Source organism: Aegilops tauschii, chromosome 7 (assembly GCF_002575655.3).
Source record: "Aegilops tauschii subsp. strangulata cultivar AL8/78 chromosome 7, Aet v6.0, whole genome shotgun sequence".
Taxonomy (NCBI): domain Eukaryota; kingdom Viridiplantae; phylum Streptophyta; class Magnoliopsida; order Poales; family Poaceae; genus Aegilops; species Aegilops tauschii.
Genome location: NC_053041.3, coordinates 604,262,647 through 604,288,080, shown reverse-complemented (window position 1 = coordinate 604,288,080; position 25,434 = coordinate 604,262,647). Strand labels below are relative to the sequence as shown.

At 47.7% G+C, this 25,434-nt stretch overlaps 3 protein-coding genes across 3 annotated transcripts; 2 read left to right on the top strand and 1 right to left on the bottom strand.

Moving 5' to 3' along the window:
• The first annotated feature begins 248 nt into the window (after nt 1-248).
• On the top strand, nt 249-860 carry LOC109783111 (uncharacterized). The gene has a single exon (XM_020341713.1). It carries the CDS (start codon nt 249-251, stop codon nt 858-860), a length of 612 nt encoding a protein of 203 aa, XP_020197302.1.
• A 14,390-nt stretch (nt 861-15,250) lies between these two features.
• Nucleotides 15,251-18,573, top strand: LOC109783112 (CASP-like protein 2C3). The gene is made up of 3 exons (XM_020341714.4): nt 15,251-15,571; nt 15,667-15,805; nt 17,904-18,573. Exons 1-3 carry the CDS (start codon nt 15,390-15,392, stop codon nt 18,171-18,173), a joined length of 591 nt encoding a protein of 196 aa, XP_020197303.1. The 5' UTR covers nt 15,251-15,389; the 3' UTR covers nt 18,174-18,573.
• Nucleotides 18,574-19,297: 724 nt separating this feature from the next.
• LOC109783113 (4-coumarate--CoA ligase 4) lies at nt 19,298-25,192 on the bottom strand. The gene is made up of 6 exons (XM_020341715.4): nt 24,263-25,192; nt 23,503-23,856; nt 22,766-22,964; nt 20,168-20,381; nt 19,974-20,076; nt 19,298-19,698 (listed from the first exon to the last, which is right to left on the bottom strand). The coding sequence occupies exons 1-6, from the start codon at nt 24,929-24,931 to the stop codon at nt 19,555-19,557; spliced, it is 1,683 nt and encodes a 560-aa protein (XP_020197304.1). The 5' UTR covers nt 24,932-25,192; the 3' UTR covers nt 19,298-19,554.
• Between the last annotated feature and the right edge of the window lie 242 nt (nt 25,193-25,434).

The following is a 25,434-nucleotide window of genomic DNA, read 5'->3' as shown; positions in this document are numbered from 1 at the left end:
CCCTCTTTTAGATTTGGATCGGCAGTGCGCCCAACGCGCCGATTCATTTCATGACCGCGCGCGCTTTAGATCATGCCAGCGGCCATGTCGTCGCCTTGGTTTTGGCGCTTCAGCGCACGGGAAAGGTTCGCACACTTGTTTTAGCGCGCCGCGGCCGGCGCTCGTTATAAGAAGGCGCTCCCTCCACACTCTGTCCGCCGCCCACTCGTCTCGCCCCCTCTCACTACTCTCGCCGCCTCTGCGCCACCATGTCGATGCGCGGCCTGGGCGCTTCGGATTTTCGCGGAGTCCACGAGCGCCGCTCCGGCGCCTTCTCCTCCAAGATCTGTTTTGGCGAGAAACGCCTCATCCTCGGCACCTTCGACATCGCAGAGGAGGCGGCCCGCGCGCACGACGCGGCGGCGTGGCGCCTCCTGAGGCCTCGTCGGGAGATGAATTTTCCTGACGTGTCGAGCCAACTGGCGCAGGATCTCGCGCCTCTCCCGCGGCTTTTCACCGACGAGGATCGTCGTGTCCACCGAAGGCGGCAGCGTCGCCTCGCCATCGCTGAGATGGACGTGGAAGCCATGGTGGTGTGGCGCGAATGCTTCCCACAGGACATCGTCGACGAGCGCCAGTTCTACAAGCAAAGGAGGACGGAGAGGGAGGCGAGGAGGACGGAGCGAGGCGCCTATCGGGAGGACAAGCGTGCGCGGAAGCAGGCTGCTCAACTGAAACTGAAGCTACGAGAAACGTCGGGGTGGGACTTCGAGGACGAGCAGCATGCTGACGCCTACATTCAGACGTCGGAGGAGGACATTACTGAGTCGGAGTCGGAAAGCGACGAGCAGTTGATCTTTTTTTTTATCTGTGTACACTAGAACTATCTATGTATCCTTTTTCTATCGGAAAAATGGCCGGCGGCGTCGGCGACGAAGCAGGCGGGCGAGGGTGTGCTGTTGGATGTGCCACCGACCAGCGGGCCCGGGGAGGAGAGAGGGCGAGCGCGCGCGTCCGCCTTGTGTCCGCGCCGACGCAAATCCGGCTCAAAAATGGGCCGGGAATGAGTCGGCAGGCGGACGAAAGCGGACGCGCGTCCGTTTGGATCGGCGCGTTGGGCCGACTTTTCTATCCGCGCCGAACCAAACGGACGGCGGCGGACGAAATGGGTCGTCACATTGGAGTTGCTCTTATTGTGAGTTTTCTTTTTTCCTTCAGTGCAACGGTGGTGTTCTGCTTCCTCTCGAAAAGTAAAAAGGCTGTCATCTTCGGGGATCGATGAATGAAGGCGCTGTCAGTTCAGCCATGGCAGACAGAGATCATCTGCAAAACCAAGGCTGCAGTTTTGAATTACCAACAGTTTAACAAAGCGAAAACAATTGCTCCTACCCATCTTCTCAATGGCCGGGGGTATATCCTCCTTTTCAAAAAAAAAAAAAGAAACTTCTCGATGGCCAGAAACCAGTCACCTCACCTTCTCTCTTCTTCTCTTCAAGAGTGATATGATGTTGTAATAACAATTGTACACCGACTGTAGCCACCATTCATGATACGAAAGGACACACTAATTGATAATAACAGTGTCTGGACGCACCACACAGACAAAATACACCTAACTTCCAGGCTCCATCAATTCTCAAGATACGCCAGATCGCCCAAGCCATGGAGAAATGTCAGCACTCTCTGAAGGTAATGAAAATAGTAGTACAAGATGGGGCGAGGTGCCAAATTCATTTCAGTCTCAAGTTCTGGTGGCTTAGCTAGCAGGACCCCTGAATCATGTAAGTTCGTCAGCTCCACAAATTACTTACCTGTACTTCCTACACGGCTACAGTAGACGTGTATGGAGGACTAGAGTGCTATTGATAATAATAATCCATGCGTCTGAATTTGTTTGGGTGCCGGAGATCGGGAAGGACGAACGAATGAATTCTCTGGTTGCTATCTGAAAGTGAGGTGCCCTGTGCAGAGGGCAAAGCTAGGCATAGGCAGTGATGGATGTGCATTGTGCAGCAGTAAATTTGAACAGTTGTAGCATGTGATCTGTTGTTGCCGTCTCCGCACGCTCTACTGCTGCGAGCCTTGTAGTTTGTTCTGGCTCGTGCTACTGTGCGTGTGTGCTCCTTGACGTACGCTGAATTAATGCTCGTCAACAGGTCCAGGGCACAGTTAATCTGCAAGTGGAGGAGAAGACCGCATTTGTTTTTCCTTGCAAAATCGATCGGTCGTTTTTGAACCATAAAACTGATTAAACTACGATGGGACTTGACGAGTGGTTTCTTTTCGTTTCAGAAGACTTGAGAAGTGGCTAGTCTCACCGAGCTGGGTATAGGTTCTGGTGGCAGTGTTAAATGAAACCACTCCCAAACTGTTTCTTAGGGCATCCCAAGGCCGACTCTCAAATCCGTCTGCAGCCCGGTCCAAACGTGTTGCCATCCAACGTGGACATGTATCGATCCGTCAACCGGTCCAAGCAGCAAGATGGACGGTTGTGCCGGAACGGCGGCGGAGGCCGATGCGGCTAGGCAACCAGTTCTGGGTGCAGGGGGTGCAGGCCGAGAGCAGCGCGGGCTGTGGGCGTCCACCGCTGTTGTGGCGTCGGTTGGTAGTGGTGGAGGCGCAGCAGCTGAGGGCTGGCGGGCGTGCTGGTTGGGCCCCAGTTGTTCCGGCGGCTTGACAGGACCGGGCGACGCGGGTTGGCATCACCGATGAGCATTCTTGGCTGATGGTGGTGGTCCATGGGGTCTCCTTAGCCCATGGACGGGTGTTCGTTGGTGGCCTCGTGTGGATTTGCGCTGACCGCCAAGGTTGGGTGTCACAGGGGGTGTCCGGTTGGGAGGTAGGCTGGAGGGATGGGCAGCGCCAATGTGGCCAGGCCACCCGTCGCCGGCATAGGGGTGTGCTGGCCATGGATGTGTCCGCTCGCCCTCCTCCCTCTTTCCTCGGTCGTGCGCGTACTGACGCAGCTCCGACGATGTTCAAGGTGGGGCGTATGTTGTTGTTCTGTCGGTTGGGGGCTACCTTTTGGCTGGTCTTGGGGTGTCTGGATGCAGTGCGGTGGCCCTGGCGGTGGGAGTCTCAGTGTTCGTTGGTGGAGCGTACGTCTCAGGTGCGGGCACGTACCAATGGCCACTAGTACGGCATGGTTGCTGGTGTTTGACGTAGCTTAGGTGCGGCGAAGGGGTGTGAGCGCTAGGGTGCATTACTTGCCCAGTTTTTGTATTGGCCGATGGCAGCGGCCGTCGCAGGCGTCGTTACCTTTCTAAAGGCCCCGTCATGGTTGTTCCCACTCCCTTTGTGATGCTTCGGGTGAAGACTTGATCTTCGGGATTGGACGGTGGCGGCTATCCATGGTCATGCCCTTCTTGAGGCACCATGTTGGACTCCATGCTCCGTCGTTGTCCGTTTCCCCTCTCCTCGGTGGTTAGCTCTTGGTGGAGGTCTCTACTGGCTCCAAGTGGTTCTTCTTGGCACATCTGTAGTTTGCTTGGTGGTCGTTGGGGTCGTTTGGCGGTGCCCGACACCTATCTATCTTGCCTTCGGTGTGTATCTGTGTGTGTGGGCGTGCGCGCGCGCGTGCATGCGTGCATGTGTGTGCGTGTGTGTCGGTTTGTTTGATGGTCGGCACTTTATGTATAAAATAGAGCGGGAGCCTTTTTCGGTAATAACGCAATCAACCATGTCTTTTACGATAACAAATTAAATGATGCAATTTATGCATCGCATGTTTTATTACTTTTTTATGGGAGGACCTGCATGGCTAGCTTTATTAATTTAAATAACGCTTACATCATCTGCTAAAAATTTAGCGACAAAAACAGGGGGTGATTCCAACCACACAGACGGTGGATCAACACATCCCTGTTGAGCTAACACATGAGCTACCATGTTCGATTCTCTGTTACAATGTGCAATAAGAACCTTCACGAATCATTCAACAAGCTTTGACATTCCTCATGAATTGGTTCTGCAATCACACTAACTGTAGCGACCCGACCTCAGACGGTCAAGTCTCTGTGCTTAAGTGTCATCACTGGATCGGTATGCTGACACACACAGTACTCGAGGATTTATAACAGAGGTAAATCACATGTATAAAGTAACGTAAATACTATTACCTCAATCCAAACAGCGGAAGTAACAACAAGGTTGTGGATTCCCATCAACACCAACGACAAAGTTGAGTGTAGAATTTGTAGCCCTAACGTATCACTTACTCGTCGTAAGAATCCTGCAACATGAGACGTTGCGGCCACAAAGGGTCAGTATATTGAATGTACTGGCAAATTCACGCCATAGGATAATGATGAATAATAACTATCACTACATGCATATATGGCTGGTGGAGGCTCTATGGCTATAATGTTTTTGCGAAAAGCCAATTTTTCCCTACTGCAAAGGAATATATTTTATTTAACTACAAAGTTTGTTGAAAACATTGAGAATGGTAAACCCCATCTCCATCCCAATTAAAAAGTAATTAAATAACCCAATCAATATTTATAATTAAAAGTGATGAGATCCACATGATAATCCAAGAACCAGATACTCAAGATGTCCATAACCGAGGACACGGCTAATCATGATTAGTTTGTACACTCTGCAGAGGTTTGCGCACTTTTCCCCACAAGACTCGATCTCCTCCGTTGGATTTTTCGCACTACAAGATGTTTGAGAAACGGATGACCGAGACACAGTCTTTCAGAAGCATTAACTCTTTCGATGGGTAGACCGTACCACCTACAACCCCTACATCTGCTACTCTACCACTGAAAGAGGTCACACAACATACTCAACTATGCCAGAGCCCATAATGGCTTGTGGCTGCACACGGAAGTTTCTAGCGTGAATAATCTCATGATCCCTTTGAGCCTGGGTGGCAGTCCATAGGAGAATCACACGGTACCCCTGGATTTCCAAAAAATACAGGCAATCACTAGATACCCCAGGTGCCTCAATTCACCCAGATGTGTATTAAAGTTGCCACCTTAAGTTAACCATTAATTAAGAATGCTCACATCTGTCATGAGTACACTCAAACCCAATCCACGTCTATGAGCATAGCATAGCAATATAAGCAACGTAGAAGTAACTCCCATAGGTTTGATAATAAACAGGTGAATAGGTGCTACCTCATTTACTTCCCAAACCCACAAATTAAATTAGATCCTAACCATGCAAGTGTTTGAGGATGAAACTAATGCATAAAACTGGGTATGTAAGGGATATGATCAAAGTGTGAACTTGCCTGTACTGTTGATGAAGATGATTCACACTCAAAACTCTTGATAGTTCTACTCGTCACACTCCGGTCAATCTATCGTAAGCAAGCAATAGTAACCACACACAAGCAATCACTCAAAAGATCGGAAAGAACGAAGAAGACAACTCGGAAAACATCAAAAACCAAGCAAATAACTCTTGCAACATAAAACAATTTCTAACAGTACCAAAATTATGTGAATTTGGCCTTATCAGAAAGTTTAGGTCAAGAGCTTTAATTTGCAAAAAAGAATCAACTCAAACGGAGTTATAAAACTCAAGTTACGATCAAACGAAGTTGAATTTAAATCTGGTCTAATTCAAATTTTAAAATTTCAAAAACATGTTTGAGTTGGATTATTTGATAGAGGATATCATAACGAAGAAGTGGACGTTGGTTTCGTTGGATTTGGACAAACGAGTAAAAAGTAGTAATCGTTTGAAAATCAGGGACTAATCTATAAAAAAATTAATCGCAGACGGGTCCCTGGCAGAAATAAAATAAAATGAAAAGGCTATTTAACGAACGTTCGGTACAGAACGCTAACGAACGAATCCGTTCGCAGCGAAGAGTTAAACAGTGAGCGTTTGCTAACTAACTAGACTAAATAAAAAAACCGATTTTAAAGAAAAACCGAATAAGAAAATAAACCGGATCGGGGTTATACTGGTTCGGCCGGCTCGGTGAGAAAAACCAACGGCGTCGAACGGCGACAGCGGCGAGCTCCGGCGAGGCGATGGCGCGGCAGCGGCGTTGGGGCGGCGACGGCACGGGGCGACGGTGGCAGCTACGCGGGGCGGCGCGGGCTAGGCGAGGCGCGGCAGCGGCGGCGGCGGATCTCGTCGGCGGCGCCGGCGGTTGGCGAGTGCGGCGGATCTCGTCGGCGGCGCCGGCGGTTGGCGAGTGCGGCGGCGAGATGCAGGGCGAGGGAAGAGGAGAGACGGGGCCCGGGGCTGCGGCCTTTATATAGGCGGGGAGGGGCGGCTCCGAGGCGTGGAGGAGGGGGCAGGAGAGGAGGAGTCCGGCGGGGAGACGGCTCCGGCGAGCCGTGGCGGTGGCAGACTCCCGCCTGGAGTCGGTCGCGCGGGGGTGACGGGGCGGCACGCTGGGCTGGGCTGGCCTGGCGGCTAGCGGGGCCGGCCAGTTCGGCGGAGAAGAGAATTTTTTTTAAAAACATCTATTTTTACAAAAATAAATAAATAAAACCAATAAAATAAAAATATGCTATAGGCATATAATATATCAAATTTTCAGAAAATTATTTTCTTCAACGTGGACATTTTTTTCAAGTCAAATAAAATCGAGAAAAATTCAAATAATTCAAAGAGTGCTACTGCCCTACTAAAATCCAATAAAAATCATTTAAAAAATACCAAAATGGTTTCAAATTTATTTATCTCCAATTTTCTGATGTAGGGAATCATTTTACCCTATTTTACATATATTTTTATTTTGGAGAAAACTAATTTGAATAAAAACCAAATAACTCCAAATTGGAAAATAATTTCAAAGGGACTTTGAATTTGATTCTTCGAAACTCCCAACTCATATTTCATATGTTTTGAAGAAGTCATTTTATCTTCTCTCATGAAAATCAGTGAGTTGCTTGAAGTTTGAGAATTTGAAATATTTCCAAATGAAATTCAAATATTTTCAGAACCCTTTTCATTTTATTTAAATGGAAGAAGTCATGTCATCTTCTCTCTAGGGTTTTGTATCTGAAAAGAATTTGAATTCACAGAGATCATAAAAGCAAAATGAAAGTTTGGGAAAGTCCTTTTATTCCCTCTCATTTAACTTTCAAAAAGTTTCGAATTTCACTCACTTTCAGTCAATCAATCAATCAATCTATCTATCAAATCTATCTATTTATTATAACATTCCAAAATTTAGAATTTTGGGATGTTACAAACCTACCACCCTTAAAATGAATCTCGTCCTCGAGATTCGGAGAGGCTAGCAAGAAATAGGTTTGGTTTGGGGTCTTCTCGAAATCCATCGATCATCACAGGGGGTCTGGGGTGCTACCACCATTAGAAACATTGTTACGGTTCCATCAAAACTCATATACTCCATCCTTATTCATGACAGTGTCGGTCTTCTCAGATTCTCGGGAAAATTTCCTTCTCTAGCTCTTCCGGTAGCGGCATAACCTTTTCCTCAATTCTTCTGTCCTTTCCTCTTGGTAAGGTTATTCCGAGACTGGGTCTTCTTAGCCGACGGGTCTGGCGCCAATACTAAACAACTATCAATATCTCATGGTGGTCAACCATTTATGGTTTCTCCTGCAGGAAATGGGTCTGGGTTGAACCTCACCGTATGTCCTACGGTTGGCAACAGCTGCCGTGTACAAGGGAAAATACTTATACCATTCTAAGGTTCAAACAAGGTTTAATATCGTCGTCTCTCTACTATAGGTAAGTCACTCAGATTTACCATCCCATATAGCAAGGCGAATAATAAGAGTAAGTCGGTATGGTGATCAATCCATCCTGCACCCAAATCATTACCTTGTATATGATTTAGTGAATCTCGCATTCTAACACTCGGTCATCCTCACAAGCATTGCAGAATTTCTCTTGTCGACGAACCAAATTCGGATAAATCCATTGATTCTGCAAGCCAAACAAACATCTATCGTACTTCACAACTCTCAGGTTTTGCGTAAACTCCTATAAAATCGTCTGTTGCTAAAATCGTAACTCTTCCATGGTTTTTCCTTCAGCAAGAATGTGCTTGCTTCTTGGCAGGTCCTGGGGCCTGTGGGTTATGGCCCATCTCATCACTTGTAAACCTTGAACTCATCATCGAGGCCAACTGATCATTATTCCAACATCCAGCTTCCTAGCATTCTTAAATCCATCCAATTGTACTGTTTCCCTTCCTTCTATTGTACCAACTCATACGTGATTACTCAAACTCCTCATGGGGTTACACTTGCTCCATATTACCGACATTCAACCTCCTTTATATCCAATAGTACTTCATCCCTTCATACTCTTGGGGATACCCCACATATCGAGACAAAACTCCTTATTTTGTCCAAAGTCCACTTCGTGGAATATCATAATCCTTTCCAAAGGTCAAGTGTCCTCACAAGGAACTACCACCCTTAAAATGCTCCAATTCTTCCATAGACCATATTTCTCATATCCTCGAAAATGGTCAAAAATCTTCCTTCATAGAATAACAACTCATAAAATCCAAATCAGTACCAACGATGCTAACTTTATTGATCCTCAAATTATTACAATCTCCTGCATTTCCCATTACATGCCTCAACTCAACACCTTAAAAGAATTGTTCCCACTGCTACTACTATATTTCTTACAGACTCAACTATTTATCATGAGTCTCCTTCTCCTTGGGGCATTCTCTGGCAAAGTGTCCTGCTTCATTACAATGAAAACATATTACTTCCGACAAGTCTCGTGGTTTCCTTGTGATTATATAGCCTCCTTGGGTCCTCGGCTTCCTTTTTGGGCAACTGCTGAGGTAGTGCCCTGACTCCTTGCACCTGTAACAGGTGATATGACTCAGGTCCTTCCTGGAATCCAATCTACTTCTCTTCCTGGACTTTTCTGTTCCAATCAGGGCTTCTATTTCCTGTGGATCATACTCTACTTCCTCTGTCGGGAATTCTACTAGATCCCCACTCATACAATTCTGGGAGATGTGTCCTTCTTCTCCACATGAATAGCAAGACTTAGTGCAGGGTTTAATCGGGTCTTCTTTAGGTGTGTCCTCCACCTCTTCCTTCATCCCAAATTCTTCTAAATTTTTCGTGAGAGCTCCTTTCATTGCTTCTTTCTTCTGCTGGATGGTTCTTTGTACCATGGGGTAAATGTGACACCGAGCAGGGTAGTGGGTAGTCCCTTCACACAAGAAACAAGTGGTCTGCCTAGTTGGGCATTCTTCAGCTGGGTGACTTCCTTCACAATTAGGGCATTCATCCTTGTGTTCTTTATGGTTGTGTCCTATTTCTCCACAAAGCTTGCATGCACAGGGTTTCTTCATATCCTTTTCAGAAGGCTTCAATTTCTGGGACACAAACCGAGACATTAGCAAAGTCAACTTAAATTCTTTCCAAGTGGTTACTCCTTGCCATCCATTGATGGTTTGGTACATCCTCCACCAAGTAGCAGCACCTCTTTCAAAACACTTAAGAGCATGCTGGGCCATATCCTTTCCGGTTATAGTGTTATTATCCATATGATCCTCCATGTTCTGAATCCATCGGTCTGTCTCCAATTGACTCATCGGTCCAGAAAATATGGTTTCATCTCCATTCATCCTCTATTGGGTCCAGGGGTTTGGGGTGGGGTAAGAGAGATAGAGAGGGATGCACACAATACAAACAAAAGTTTTGAAAAGGCAGATTTTATTTGTGGCTGTCGGGAAAAACATCAAACAAAAGACAGCTCACTAACGTCGCATCTATCGTAGGTATAACAGGGGTTGGTCTTCTAAAGGTCAATAAATCTTCAAAATCGCCAAACTTTTCAAGTCTTGTTCATGTCTACGATGGCTTCTTCTGATCGTGCTTGACCTTCTCAAGTTCTTTTGCCAGATCATCTCTGTTGTCGCAAAGTCTATCATGACGTCCTTTAATATTTCTGGAGTTGCGTTCCAGACTTCTGGTTTCATCAACCTCGACATGAACCATGATCCTACTGTCCTTCAGTTCCTGTCGAATCTTTGATGTCTCAAGGTTTTGCTCCTCTAGCTTGGCTACTTTCAGCTTCTGGGTCCTGAGTTCTTCACGAAACGCTTCCTTATCAAATACTGCTTCTTGTAGGTCCATCTTAACTTCTTGATGTAACACTCCAGATCCTGGTGATACATCGGCTAAGGTTAAAACTTCATCTTGCTGATAGGTGCTCCATCAGCCTTCTACCATCCAATCCTTCCATGCATATGCATGCTTAACTCAGCACGGTGACAATAGCATAAGCGGGCGATAACATCATGGGTAGCCGTGTTTCTGCTCTTGTCATTTCCATGAGCTATCTCTCCATAGTTGATATCTCCTGCCTTAGGGTTTTCCTTGACAGAACTTTGAGTTTTTAACTCTCCATGTTCCGGTCTTTCTCCGATACACCTTGATCTCGGGTATTGACATCTTCCATAGTCTGCCAAGTTCCATAAGGGTAGCCTTCCTAGGTCACGCCAATCTGGAAATCCTTTAGAGCCTTCAAATTCTCCTAGTCTTCGGAGTCTTCAACCGTTGTAGTTTCCATTATTCAGATGCACGGTAAAATCTCCTTCATTCCGTAGTGGTCGTGGTTGTCCGATATCTTGTACTTCTTGGAGTGGTCTCATCAGTCGAATCTTCGAGTGGTCAAAGGGGGAAAGGGATATGGTCTCACTAAAGGGAATATTTGAATAAGCTCAAAAGAGAAGAGAGGTAAAATATTCTTTTTGAAAAAGAAAGTTTTAGAGAAAATCCTTCATATGGGCTTGCCAGTTTCTATGGTCACGTCCTACAGTCAACATGTGCTTTGATACCATCTTGTAGCGACCCGACCTCAGACGGTCAAGTCTCTGTGCTTAAGTGTCATCCCTGGATCGGTATGCTGACACACACAGTACTCGAGGATTTATAACAGAGGTAAATCACATGTATAAAGTAACGTAAATACTACTACCTCAATCCAAACAGCGGAAGTAACAACAAGGTTGTGGATTCCCATCAACACCAACGGCAAAGTTGAGTGTAGAAATTGTAACCCTAACGTATCACTTACTCGTCGTAAGAATCCTGCAACATGAGACGTTGCAGCCACAAAGGGTCAGTACATTGAATGTACTGGCAAATTCACACCATAGGATAATGATGAATAATAACTATCACTACATGCATATATGGCTGGTGGAGGCTCTATGGCTATAATGTTTTTGCGAAAAGCCAATTTTTTCCTACTGCAAAGGAATATATTTTATTTAACTACAAAGTTTGTTGAAAACATTGAGAATGGTAAACCCCATCTCAATCCCAATTAAAAAGTAATTAAATAACCCAATCAATATTTATAATTAAGAGTGATGAGATCCACATGATAATCCAAGAACCAGATACTCAAGATGTCCGTAACCGGGGACACGGCTAATCATGATTAGTTTGTACACTCTGCAGAGGTTTGCGCACTTTTCCCCACAAGACTCGATCTCCTCCGTTGGATTTCTCGCACTACAAGATGTTTGAGAAACGGATGACCGAGACACAGTCTTTCAGAAGCATTAACTCTTTCGATGGGTAGACCGTACCACCTATAACCCCTACATCTGCTAGTCTACCACTGAAAGAGGTCACACAACATACTCAACTATGCCAGAGCCCATAATGGCTTGTGGCTGCACACGAAAGTTTCTAGCATGAATAATCTCATGATCCCTTTGAGCCTGGGTGGCAGTCCATAGGAGAATCACACAGTACCCCGGGATTTCCAAAAAATACAGGCAATCACTAGATACCCCAGGTGCCTCAATCCACCCAGATGTGTATTAAAGTTGCCACCTTAAGTTAACCATTAATTAAGAATGCTCACATCTGTCATGAGTACACTCAAACCCAATCCACGTCTACGAGCATAGCATAGCAATATAAGCAACGTAGAAGTAACTCCCATAGGTTTGATAATAAACAGGTGAATATGTGCTACCTCATCTACTTCCCAAACCCACAAATTAAATTAGATCCTAACCATGCAAGTGTTTGAGGATGAAACTAATGCATAAAACTGGGTATGTAAGGGATATGATCAAAGTGTGAACTTGCCTGTACTGTTGATGAAGATGATTCACACTCAAAACTCTTGATAGTTCTACTCGTCACACTCCGGTCAATCTATCGTAAGCAAGCAATAGTAACCACACATAAGCAATCACTCAAAAGATCGGAAAGAACGAAGAAGACAACTCGGAAAACATCAAAAACCAAGCAAATAACTCTTGCAACATAAAATAATTTCTAGCACTACCAAAATTATGTGAATTTGGCCTTATCAAAAAGTCTAGGTCAAGAGCTTTAATTTGCAAAAAAGAATCAACTCAAACGGAGTTATAAAACTCAAGTTACGATCAAACGAAGTTTGAATTCAAATCTGGTCTAATTAAACTTTCAAAATTTCAAAAACATGTTTGAGTTGGATTACTGGATAGAGGAGATCATAACGAAGAAGTGGGCGTTGGTTTCATTGGATTTGGACAAACGAGTAAAAAGTAGTAATCGTTTGAAAATCAGGGACTAATTTGTAAAAACTTTAATCGCAGATGGGTCCCTAGCAGAAATAAAATAAAACGAAAAGGCTATTTAACGAACATTCGGTACAGAACGCTAACGAACGAATCCATTCGCAGCAAAGAGTTAAACAGTGAGCGTTTGCTAACTAACTAGACTAAATAAAAAAACCGATTTTAAAGAAAAACCAAATACGAAAATAAACCGGATCGGGGTTATACCGGTTCGGCCGGCTCGTTGAGAAAAACCGACGGCGTCGAATGGCGACAACGGCGAGCTCCGGCGAGGCGATGGCGCGGCGGCGCGGCAGCGGGGTTGGGGTAGCGACGACAGCGGCGGGCGACGGCGCGGGGTGACGGCGGCAGCTACGCGGGGCGGCGCGGCTAGGCGAGGCGCGGCAGCGGCGGCGGATCTCGTCAGCGGCGGTGGCGGTTGGTGAGTGCGGCGGCGAGATGCGGGGCGAGGGGAGAGGAGAGACGGGGCCCGGGGCTGCGACCTTTATATAGGCGGGGAGGGGCGGCTGCGAGGCGTGGAGGGGGGGCAGGAGAGGAGGAGTCCGGCGGGGAGACGGCTCCGGCGAGCCGTGGCAGCGGCGGACTCCTGCCTGGAGTCGGTCGCGCGGGGCTGACGGAGCGGCGCGCTGGGCTGGGCTGGCCCAGTTCGGCGGAGAAGAGATTTTTTTTAAAACATCTATTTTTACAAAAATAAATAAATAAAACCAATGAAATAAAAATATTATATAGGCATATAATATATCAAAATTTTCAGAAACTTATTTTCTTCAACGGGAACATTTTTGTCAAGTCAAATAAAATCGAGAATAATTCAAATAATTCAAAGAGTGCTACTGCCCTACTAAAATCCAATAAAATCATTTAAAAAATACCAAAATGGTTTCACATTTATTTATCTCCAATTTTTTGATGTAGGGAATCATTTTACCCTATTTTCCATATATTTTTATTTTGGAGAAAAATAATTTGAATAAAAACCAAATAACTCCAAATTGGAAAATAATTTCAAAGGGACTTTGAATTTGATTCTTCGAAACTCCCAACTCATATTTCATATGTTTTGAAGAAGTCATTTTATCTTCTCTCATGAAAATCATTGAGTTGCTTCAAGTTTGAGAATTTGAAATATTTCCAAATGAAATTCAAATATTTTCAGAACCCTTTTCATTTTATTTAAATGGAAGAAGTCATGTCATCTTCTCTCTAGGGTTTTGTATCTGAAAAGAATTTGAATTCACGGAGTTCATAAAAGCAAAATGAAATTTGGGAAAGTCTTTGTATTCCCTCTCATTTAACTTTCAAAAAGTTTCGAATTTCACTCACTTTCAATCAATCAATCAAATCTATCTATTTATTATAACATTCCAAAATTTAGAATTTTGGGATGTTACACTAACACACCACATAAAGAAACTGCGTGAATAAACCATGTGTGACCATTTCCATAAGTTGCATCAAAGAACCATAAATCCTGCAATTGCGCATGATGCAGTAGGCATCAGATATGAATCCAATTGGGAAATTGTTCATGTTAAAATACCATCATGATCATGCATGAGCTTGGACACGAAGGCTCCCGCCACCATGGCCTAACCTTCTTCTGCTTGAGTTTTGTTCATAGTCTTAAATCAACCACTAAGGGTATATCTTGGGGTGATTTTCAACCTTCACAAACTTTTCCCTAGCTAATCCATTGGAAATCCGCGAGTGACTCCAACTGTCAAGGAACAAGAACAACTCCAAGAGTAACAAGTCAACAAAGAATCCACAAGGGATTCGGTCAGTGGAATCATGGATCAAGGTCTTGGGATTCTATTCTTCAAACTTAGATACTATTAATGTGATTAGGGACTTAGAATGTGCTAGACCTAATTTTCATGATAAAGCTGATATATGTGTTGGTGAGGATAATAGTCCTGTAAAAAAATTGCATTGGGAAAGAAAGGGAAGGGGCTTGGATGATGATTTTACTCTGGTGGTATCCAAATCTAGTTTGAAAACGCAGAAGAAGATGGAAAAGATGAGGAACAGGAAAGATAAACAAGTTCTTGTGAGGAGTGGTGGTATTCAAACCAGAGGTATCATAAAAAAGGGTCTGACAGCTGCAATCAATCATGCTTTGTATGGTGGAAATCTCACAGCCAGAGAAAGAGAAAGAAATACAAAATTTCAATGATAGGTCTCATTTGGAATTGTAGGGTTTATACTAAGAAAGGGTTGGCTACTTACTTACATGAAATTATAAGAGACCATGAGGTTGACTTTGTGGGGTTACAAGAGAAAATGAAGAGGAATTACTCTCCCAGTTTTTCAGAAAAATTGATCCTCTTGATCAAATTTCATGGCACTGGATTCCAGCTAGAGGCAAATCAGGAGCGGTCCTTGGGGGTGCTAAATCATGTAGATTTGACATTATTGGGACTTCTCAACGGGATTTTCATGTTAAGATACATCTGTTTGACACCAAGCTGCCGGCCGGTACAATGGGCTAGGGATTTGACATTCGGTAGTATGTACATGGTAAAACACGAAATTTATAGCTTCGAGGTCTACCGCAAATATTTACGAAAAGGGTCAGAACAGTGAAATCGGCCTTGGGCGGTCAGGCCCGTTAACCGCAGTGCATTAAACCCACGCACCGAGCACTGCTTGCACACCGCCACGATCGACCACGTCACCCCGCCACCGCACCCGTGCGCACATACTCTCGCCCATCGCCGCACTCCCTAGAGCAGCCACTCATTTCCCTCTCCACTCGCCGTGCGCGGCGCCTATAAAGCTTCCGTGACCCCCCTCGCTCTCTACGGCGTGCGTGCGATAGACACGAGACAAAACACTAGCTAGCAAGCTAGCTCGAGCTCTCAGGCAGAGATCGACCGTCGACTCGAGCGCGATGGACACGGCGGCGCAGGCGGGGAGGAGGGGTTCGTCGGAGGTGAGGGCGGAGGGGCTGATGCGGGGCGCGTGCGCGGCGCTGGCGACGGCGTCGGCGCTGCTCATGGGGCTGGACACGCAGACGGAGACGGTGCTGCTCATCAGGAAGAAGGCCACCGTCAAGGACGTCCACGCCCTCTGGTGAGCTAAGCTAGCTAGCACTCAGTACGTATGTACCGTACGACCATGGTAAGTGTACGTGTGACCGATCGAGCGCGTAACGTGTGTGCGTGCAGGGTGCTGACGGCGGCGGTCGGCGCGGCGGCGGGGTACCACCTGCTGCACCTGCTCCGGTGCCTCTACCTCGGCCGCTTCGCCCACAACCCCTGCCGCAACAGCAGGGCCTTGGCCTGGGCTTTCCTCCTCCTCGACAAGGTACTGCTCCCATCACTTTGCCCACACCTCCGGCCACCGTAGCACACACAGGTGCCCCTGAATGTTTCTTCCGCACAGTCTCCAGTCCGGTATCCATGACCAGCCAGTCCCTCTGCCACTTTCGGTTTCAGGAATATTTCAGACACAACCTGAATGACCGAAATTCATTGAATTTTAGTGGTTTCAGTTTGTGGCCAAAACATTCACTTGAGATTCTACAAAAAATATTGACAAACTCGAAAAATATTTGAACTCCTGAGTACTAATGAGACCACAGAAATATTTTGACCGAAAGCTAAATATTTTAGCACGTGCTGAAATCATTGAAAAGGAGTGAATTTCATCGACGGCTCACTGAAAGTGAAAACCATATCACTGTGCTCATTTCCACCCCCCACACACACTAGGGACTAGAGACCGTTCTGTGTCTGGCGCCTAATTAATCAACACAGGGAGTAACTACACAACAACATGCATGAATTCTGATGAGCACCGGTGGTTTAAACAAGATAGGCACTAACTGGGCAGCTCATTGATCGCCCGACGGCGACCGGACCAACAACCTTCAATTCCGCGACAGGAATAGGAAACAGTTTTCGGAGGCTATGCATAATTAACAGTTAGCACTGAGCTATCGTGTGATCGATCGGTCCCGTCGTGATAACAACGATTCTACTGCAAATGGTGACCAGCATCCTCCTTTCTCGCCGTCACCGTTGCCATCCACCAACGGCTCCTCACGGCAGGTCTCCCGGACTGGCAAATCAGACCAGGACAGTGCGGTGAACTGCTGCGTTGGTTGCAGCTGCACCGCTGTTTCTCATTCATGTTTCCTTCAATGCGTCGAGGGCCATCCCAAATCATTTTTGGTTCCCCATCGGAAAAGATCGGCGCATTCAAGCTCCAAGTGCATGGTGCCGCATATGCATGCCTATGTGCAACTGATTTACTAGCAAAATCAAGTTTCATGTGCCATCCATGTCGATAATCTTTTTCATTTATAAATAGAGTCAAAGTCTACAAGCTCTCTATTTTCTTTTATACTCCCTTCGTTCCTAAATATTTGTCTTTCTAAAGATTTCAACAAGTGACTACATACAAAGCAAAATGAGTGAATCTACACTCTAAAATATGTCTATATACATCCATATGTGGTAGTTTATTCGAAATCTCTAGAAAGACAAATATTTAGGAACGGAGAGAGTATAAAAAAAATACTCCGCGTGTTTATTGTCTCTTTCTAGAACACTGTTTGTGGATAAATCAGGCTAGTCCAGAACCACGCGCGTTTCAGATAAACTAACTATTTATTGTTTCTTTCTAGAACGCTGCTTGTAGATAGCATATTTGTTGTCGTGTCAAGATTGGAGCAACCAGCTAGACAACTTCAGTTATCAATAGTGTCGAACATTTTAGTTTATCCGTGTTTGTCTTTTTGATACTGTGTATACCTAGAATTGTCCTTTTTTGCGTCTCCCAATTTAAAACTAATTTGGATTTCTAAAATTTTATGGGGTTGTAGACAAATTTCTTAATGACACACTCAATTGTTTCCCGACAAATTCACAACTTTGTAGGATGCTACCGTGCATTCGTAACACGGCAACACTCAATGAACTTGTAGCACTAGAACTCTTCTGATTTTTCACGATTGGAGTAAATGCAAACACACAATTATTAGTACTAACTTTTGTGAAAAAAGCCCCGAAAACAACCTAGGCATACACAGTAGAACGCAAATAATAAATGAGGCAGACTGCATCCAGCCATCCACTCAATCCGCAGCACATAGTCATATGGGTGGGTGTGGGCTAGCTCACAAATTTAAGAGAGGTTTGCTCATTTGGTTTCTGAGATACGGCTTGCCACATTGACCATTTTTGGTACAAATGTAAGAGTCAGGTGTGGTTATTCCAGGATAGATTTCGGGGGGTTAACTGCTTAAGTTGCTACTATCTTTCAGCAGAAGAAAATTACTGCTACCGAGTTAACAGTGTCAAAGGCATTCATCGAGTTAATCCAATGGGATTATGATCTGAAAAACACGTAAATTAACTGTACGTGCCTGACGAAGTGCCTGATGGTCTGGGCGGTGCAGGGGTGCGCGTACGTGACGTTCGCGGCGACGGTGGCGGCGGCGCAGGCGTGCCTGATCGCGCTGGACGGCGCGCAGGCGCTGCAGTGGAACAAGGTCTGCAACATCTTCACCCGCTTCTGCCAGCAGGTCGCCGGGAGCCTCGTCTGCGGCGGGCTCGCCGCCGCCGGCACCGCCCTGCTCTCCGCGCTCTCCGCCCGCAACCTCTTCCGCCTCTACCCGTCGCTCTCCCGCCCGCGCCCGCACCCGCACCGCTCCTCCTCCACAAAGTAGGCGGCCCGGCCCATCAACCCCAGCAGTAACCACACCGCGGTGGGCTCCCGATGGATGATAGCTAGCTAGTGCTGTTGGGCCGCAACAGAGGCATTCGGCCCGGCTACGCCCAAGCGACTACTTCTTCTTGGGCTTCTCTTCTGTTTCGTTATGTTGCTACTAGTGTGAGAATACTGCTCTGAAAAAAAAAAACTAGTGTGAGAAGACGTGACCATGTGTACTGCAGTAGCGTATTTGCCGCAGAAAATACTTATCAGTGTGTTTGTATGTATGTATGTATGTATTCTCTGTGTATTATTCCTAGACCGTGTAACCTCCTCCAGCACCTTATGAGCCTTCGTGGGACCAGTATTACTCATATCAGTCGATCCCAAAATAAAGTCAAGCAATTATTCACTAATTATATGCTCGTTTAGAAGGTAGAACTATGATTTGGTTGGGTTCTGGACCCCCCAACAGCTGATTGTAATCATGTTGGTGATTGAGTAATATTACAAGTGTTCTACTCGGGAAAAAAAACGTGTAACCTCTTCTCTGTTGATACTATGAGCAGCAGCCATATGAATGAAGTGCCTTTTTATAGCGAAATTGTTGCCCTGCAAAAATGCATAGGCCCTGTTTCGAACACAGGAATATTCCAGTGGGAAAAAATCCCTGCAAAACTGTCTCATTCATGCAGTAAACATACTGATTCCAGTGAGATTCACTCTGTTCCTCTGGACTGATTTTTTCGAGAGTACGCAAATTGCGTGGCATAGCTTTATAGAAGAGAATTGCAAGTAGAAGACGACTACCACTCGCTCCGAACAACTCCACACCCGGCTAGCTAGTCCAAAGGACAGCCACCCACAACAACACAACAACAACACAGAAGAGCCAGTCCAAAGAACATCTGGACTGATTTTGATCAGGTATCATCCAACAGTCCCCACCGTGCTGTGTGAAAATTGAGTAGAATATATTGTTCGTCATGCAAGAAGATCAATTTTATCCGTTAAAGGAGAAATCCGGATGCGCAAGGGAAGTCCTAGTTCTATAAGACAGGGAGAAAAATTAACAAGAGCAGTGAGCACTCAGAAAGTCGGCCTCCACCAGAACAAATGAGTTTAATTCAACTTGTGGTATAAATCATAAGCAGTATACATTATATTATAATCAGCCTTTGTTGTCAAAAAGAGTTTGGTATCTATACATGACAGGATACACATCATCGAACGAGCGAACAAACAAATCATATAACTTAGCCATCTAACTGAAAGAATCGACGACCATGTGCCAGCCAGCCCTTCTATATGTAATAATAATATTATTGCCATTTCATTGAGAACATTACATGATTTTGGACAGAGGTGTGTGTGTGTGTGTGTGTGTAAGATGGGACTCAGCTTTTGGACTGTGTGCTTCCACTGCCTGGGAAGCCTGCAGCAAGCTTTGCTCTCAGGTCCTTCCTGAGGATCTTGCCGGCAGGACTCTTCGGAACCGAGTCTGCGAAGAAAACTTTGTGGATCCTCTTGTAGAAAACAACCTGTAATAACATTGTACAACTTATTAGGTTTTTGAACTCTCAGATCTGCGCTGAATTGGTGAAGATACATGAACCAATGCAAACATTTTATGCTCTCTTCAGTCTTGTAAAATAACATGCTGGATGGTCGGTATGCCTCACAGTTCACAAATCACATGTTGTAAATTATGCTCTCTTCAGAATTTTGTAAAAATGTACTGTTTGTGGCAACTTTGTCTGTTTCTCTATTTGTGTGGCATACTTCAATATATGGAAAGTGGACGGCTCGTCATTACCTCTTTTGCAACGAACTGCTTGATCTCACTCTCGCTGATCTCAGATCCTTCAATCCGCACAATGAATGCAACTGGAACTTCACCAGTAAGTTCATCTTGCATCCTGCAAAAATTGAAGACCAGCTAAATTTAATCACCTACTTTGACATGAACCAAATGGATCCTAAATCCCTTTGAACAGTTCATCGACTTACGATACAACAGCAGCATCTTTGATTTCAGCGTGTGTAATGAGAAGGGCTTCGAGTTCCGCAGGAGGTACTTGGAATCCCTTGTATTTGATTATCTCCTTGAGCCTGTCGACAATGAAGATCTCGTCGTCATCATCGACATAGCCAATGTCTCCAGTGTGCAGCCAACCGTCCTTGTCAATGGTGTTCTTTGTGGCCTCCGGATCATTTAGATAACCTGCAATCATAGGCTTGGTCATTTACATGAGTTGATATCTCTGAGCATCTTGGTGCATATTAAGATTATTATTATTTTCTCCCGCAAAAATAAATTGTACCAATGGCTAAGCATGTGCGGCTGGTGCAGTTGGTTGAATAAATTACAGACATAGTCCAAGTGCTAGAATTTTCTGTAAAAATGCTACTGAATGGAGTGAATATCAACTTCAGGGGTGAAACCTGGTAGACATGCTACATGGTGATAGTTCTTATCCATGGCAGTATTAGTAATTTTTGGGGGAATTTACATATTTTTGTGAAAAATTAAAATGCTGAGTAATTATTGAATGTCGTAGTCACTGAACACGCATCCATCTGTCTGCGAAAGCGACATACTGATCATATCCAAATTCTAGATGTATTCAGATAGTTTTCAAACAGAAGGAAGAATCCACACTCCATGTAATGAAGGGTTACATCAGTATGGGGATCATGAAGCAAAAAATTAGTTTTGCTGGGTTAAAGTTTGCAAACTCTCATGTATTAGTGAAGCGAGGAAATGCTTCTTCTGCCCTTACTAGTTTCGGAGCATGAAGGGGCATACATAGGAAATGGACAAAATTAGGAATCATCAACATTCCCATCCAGTTGCCATCATGTGTGGTTGTATGAAAATCATGGGCGGCTACAGCCCACCACAGGACAGCCTGTTGCCACAACGTATCCAATCATTCATAGTACAAGGTATCCATCCATACGCAGGAGCTAAACATCTCCACCTCACCACATGTGCTAGGTCAAACAACTTAGTTCTACTTGTAACTATTAAAAACGAGCTTTGTTTTCTTATGTTAATCATAGACCTAAGCTTGGCCATGTTCCCCCAAAAATATAAGCATAGACTTTCAAGCAAAGATAACTGGTCATGCATATGGGAGTTTGTTGTGGATTCTTCATGGAGTACTTGGGGAAAATGCCTTCACATGGCCAGCATGCTGCATCAATGAGTGCAAGCTATACAAAGTATGTATGGGCCATCTAGAAGATGATGCCAAGTTTGATTCTTTGTACTACTACTCATGCTGGGTTGCACTGCTGGAACCCTGTGTAACATGTAGCGCATCGCGACCTGCAACTTAATTTGGAACCTTCTAGTCTAGCTAAAACAAAAATGCTGGACAGGAGAACAGTTCGGTCCGATTGGCGGCACCTCAAAAAATATCCCATTTCTTCCTGAAAAACAAGATCTTATCTTTTCTAGTAGTCCAGTAAAACTGACTAGACGAAGTGGGGCCGTGTAGGCCCCATGATGGGCCAGGCTCAAAGGCTGGTAGCCAAAACGTAGCTAGCTCTCTGCTTCTCTTGAATGCAGAGCAAAGAACATGAACCGGTCATCCGAGGACTCGGTGAAAATGGTGGCTGACGCTCTGGACGACACATGCGGCAACATGCCAAGGCCAGGTTTTGGAGACGCCCGCGCATCTGCCGGCTTGGTTCCTTGTCGCCAATGCCCAAGCGGTGCAAGTACGTCTGAATCTGAGGGATGCGTATGGCCTCAGCCCTCAGCCTTCAGTTCAGCGCACTCCATTATTGACCTGTGAGGCGCCGGTGCGACGATAGCTAGCGCGGCGGTGGTAGTCTGGTAGAGCAGTCAGGATGCGCATGTTGCTGCTAAAGCCAAAGGAGTACCGCCGGCGTATCGACTGACGCACGCCGTCGCCGTCGATGGGCTAGCCGACGACGATTTGCCAACAGTTGCGGAGGACTAAAAGGAGACGTGTTGGGTCGGATCGAGCGGGCTCACCGGTCACCAGCTACGTACCTAACTGGAGACCGACCGACCGGTGCACCGAGCATCTGGCGAGCAGAAGGTGGAAGAAGCTCTGGTCCGTGCAGCTACTGATCACTCAGATTAGTCTAGTGAGCCGTCCGTTCGTTCGCTGGCTAGTGGCCAAACGTACGTACCAGACGGTGACAGAACACGAGCACACATGCGTGCAGGTGACTGAGCTGCCGGTGCTCGGAAAATGCAGCATGTTCGGTACCCATCCATCTGCCCGAAACTGCTGTCAGCAATGGGGGTGCAGTTGTCCTAGCTAGGCGTGGCCAATAATTCGGGCCCTGCAGCTGTCCGAACCGATCACCAACTACTGTAGTAGCACAGCACCTGCTCACGAGCTACCGATGCCGGCCTAGTCGCCGCCAACCACTCACCTAATCAACTGGCCATGGAACAGTGGGTCACGTAGGGAGGGAGATCGTCGTGCCATCCACATCGTTTGCCACTCCTGAGCGGTGACCAGACATGGCGGTAGTACTGTGCTGTTTTTGGCTGGACATTTTGTTCGAGAAATGAATAAACCTGTTTTACATTGGAAGTGTGCGCGCACGCATGTCACGTACCTTTCATGATCTGGTTGCCGCGGATGCAGATCTCCCCCGGCAGGTTGCGGCCGAGGGAGGCGCCGGTGTCGGGGTCCACGATCTTGAGCTCCGCGTTGCGCACCACCGTGCCGCACGACCCCGACTTGACCCCGAACGGCTCCTTGGCGAACGCCAGGCACATGGACAGCACCGGCCCAGCCTCCGTCATCCCGTACCCCTGCACACAGACGCATTGCAAAAAAGATTCAGACGGCCGGGATCGATCCGTGGTGAGAGCGACTTGCCCACCCAAAAAGTCTGATGAGAAGCAGTTTGTTGGCAGCCAACAAAACCCTGGCTTGCGGGGACGGCAACCCGCCCGCCGGGATGGGATCATGGCCTCATGGGGGTGGCGTGCGCTCGCTTCGGCTCGGACGACGCCGTCACGGAGCGTAAAGGTTGGGATGTCGCCATATCCCGCACCCAAAAGCACGACGCCGCCATGCCACCCACCCACCAGAACTGCGACCTTGGCTCGCGCGCCGGGCCACCACTAGCCAACCCATCCCAATCGCTCCCCCGATGCCCCAACAACCATCGATGATTCTTTTGAGGTTCACTCGCCCTCCCAAACACTCCATACAGTTATGTATGTATACTACTGTACCTAGGCTAGTGCAGTGACTGGCGTGCATGACACTATGACAGGGATAACTAAGCAAGCAATCATTGGACATGGATTCGAAGTGTGAGACCAGGGCCGATGCGCGACGAACCTGTCCGAGCACGGCGTTGGGGATCTTGGCCATGAAGGCGTCCTGGAGGTCCTTGCCCATGGGCGCGGCGCCGGACATGACCATGCGGATGGACGCGAGGTCGGCGGCGGTGACGCGGTCGCTCTTGGCGATCTCGACGACGATGGGCGGCACGAAGGGCGCCACGGTGACCGCGTGCGCGCGCACCAGGCTCACCAGCGCGCCGTGGTCGAACTTGCGCATGATCACGATCGCGCACCCGGCGCGCAGCCCCGCCAGCAGCACCGAGTTGAGCGAGTAGATGTGGAACAGCGGCAGCACGCACAGCAGCACGTCGTCTTCGCCGAAGTACAAGTTCGGGTTCTCCCCGTCCACCTGCACACACAAAATTCAGAAACAAAATGTTCAGAAAATTTGAATCATTTTTACATAAAAATTTTGAACTGAAAAATGTGATCGTGCGTGGGCGCGAATCTTGGCGCTGATTGGCGGGTCCTACGTGGGTCACGTCGCCCCGTCCAATCCGATCCGATCCGAGTAATAAATGGCGCGGCGTTATTTTAAGCAGGGGAGTAATTGGTCGGTCGCTTGGCTCCGGCGCCGACGGAGAAGCGCGTGATGGGAAAAGGAACTTCCCGAGCTGGAAAGCGTAAAGCGAGGCCACGAGAAACGTAAACGGGAAGCTCGCCTGGCCCCCAAGGATCCGGGCTCGGTCCAGCTAGTGGCAATGGAGCAATGGAGATGGAAGGGGAGTGAGAAAGTGAGCTGAGGCTGAGCTGACCTGCTGCGCGACGCTGGTGACGAGGCTGCGATGGGTGAGCATGACGCCCTTGGGGAGCCCCGTGGTGCCGGACGAGTAGGGGAGGGCCACCACGTCGTCGGGGTCGACCAGCTCGTCGGCGGCGAGCGGCTCCGCGGGCAGCAGCGCGTCGTCGAACGCGAGGCAGCCGCCGTCGCCGGAGGCCGGCCCGTCGACGGTGACCACGGGGATCCCGCGCTCGGCGGCGAAGGCGCGCACCTTGTCGACGGCGCAGGCCTCGGTGACGATCAGCCGCGCCCCGGCCGCGGAGGCCTGGCGGTGGATCTCGTGCGGCGTGCAGAACGGGTTGGCCGTGGTGGTGGCGGCGCCGAGCCGGGCCGCGCCGAGGAACACGAAGGCGAACTCGGGGCAGTTGCGGAGCAGGTTCATGACCACGTCGCCCTTCCCCACGCCCAGCCGGCGCAGCCCCGCCGCGCACCGCCGGGAGAGCTGCTCGACCTCCGCGTAGGTGTGCACGGCGCCCGTCTGCCCGTCGATGAGGCAGGGCCGGGCGGCCACCTCCGGCAACCGCTCGAAGCAGTAGTCCTGGAGCGTGAGGTGGGCCGGGATCTCGATGTCCGGGAGCCTGGACCGGAACACCGTCTCCGTCGCCACCGGCGCCTCCGGCGCGTCCGCCGCCACGGAGCCCATGGATCTCGCCGCCGGCGTGTCTCCGGGCGGGCGGAATTGGTGGCGTGGGGCGAGAAATGGGGGGCCGGGATCCCGTGGGCGTGCGTGCTCTGCTCCGGCTCCTGGGGAGGGAGGAATTTGGGAGCGGGGTTAAATATACCGGCGCGGCGGGGGAGAAGGTGGGTGGGGAGGATGACGCGCTGGGCCCGCCTGGCGGTGGGAGGGGGTGGCGTCTCCGGTGAGCGAACGGGTTGGTGAGGGGGCTTGACGCTGCAGGTGGGCGTTTCTGACCTGACTTCGCTTTGACTTTTTAACCTGAGCAGTAACGCTGCCGTTGTGAACGACGTACGGTAGCGTAAAGTCGTCGTCGGCGGTGGGCGGGCCGTCGGCCGTCGTGGCGTTTTGCGCCTGGGATGGCGTGGCGTCGCAGGGAGCACGTTGACATCACTTGTGAGTGTTCTCACCGAAGGGAAAGTCGTCAGCAAAGCACGACTATGTGGGATTTTGACATGGATAGTCTCTTG

What these genes read in the sequence shown, in the direction of transcription:
- LOC109783112 (XM_020341714.4), top strand. Translation starts at nt 15,390, where the DNA reads ATGGACACGGCGGCGCAGGCGGGGAGGAGGGGTTCGTCGGAGGTGAGG. An exon ending in AAGGACGTCCACGCCCTCTG is followed by an intron (nt 15,572 to 15,666) that starts GTGAGCTAAGCT and finishes GTGTGCGTGCAG; the next exon opens with GGTGCTGACGGCGGCGGTCG. An exon ending in CTTTCCTCCTCCTCGACAAG is followed by an intron (nt 15,806 to 17,903) that starts GTACTGCTCCCA and finishes TGGGCGGTGCAG; the next exon opens with GGGTGCGCGTACGTGACGTT.
- LOC109783111 (XM_020341713.1), top strand. Translation starts at nt 249, where the DNA reads ATGTCGATGCGCGGCCTGGGCGCTTCGGATTTTCGCGGAGTCCACGAG.
- LOC109783113 (XM_020341715.4), bottom strand. Translation starts at nt 24,931, where the DNA reads ATGGGCTCCGTGGCGGCGGACGCGCCGGAGGCGCCGGTGGCGACGGAG. An exon ending in CCAACGCCGTGCTCGGACAG is followed by an intron (nt 22,965 to 23,502) that starts GTTCGTCGCGCA and finishes GTCTGTGTGCAG; the next exon opens with GGGTACGGGATGACGGAGGC. An exon ending in CGGCAACCAGATCATGAAAG is followed by an intron (nt 20,382 to 22,765) that starts GTACGTGACATG and finishes CTATGATTGCAG; the next exon opens with GTTATCTAAATGATCCGGAG.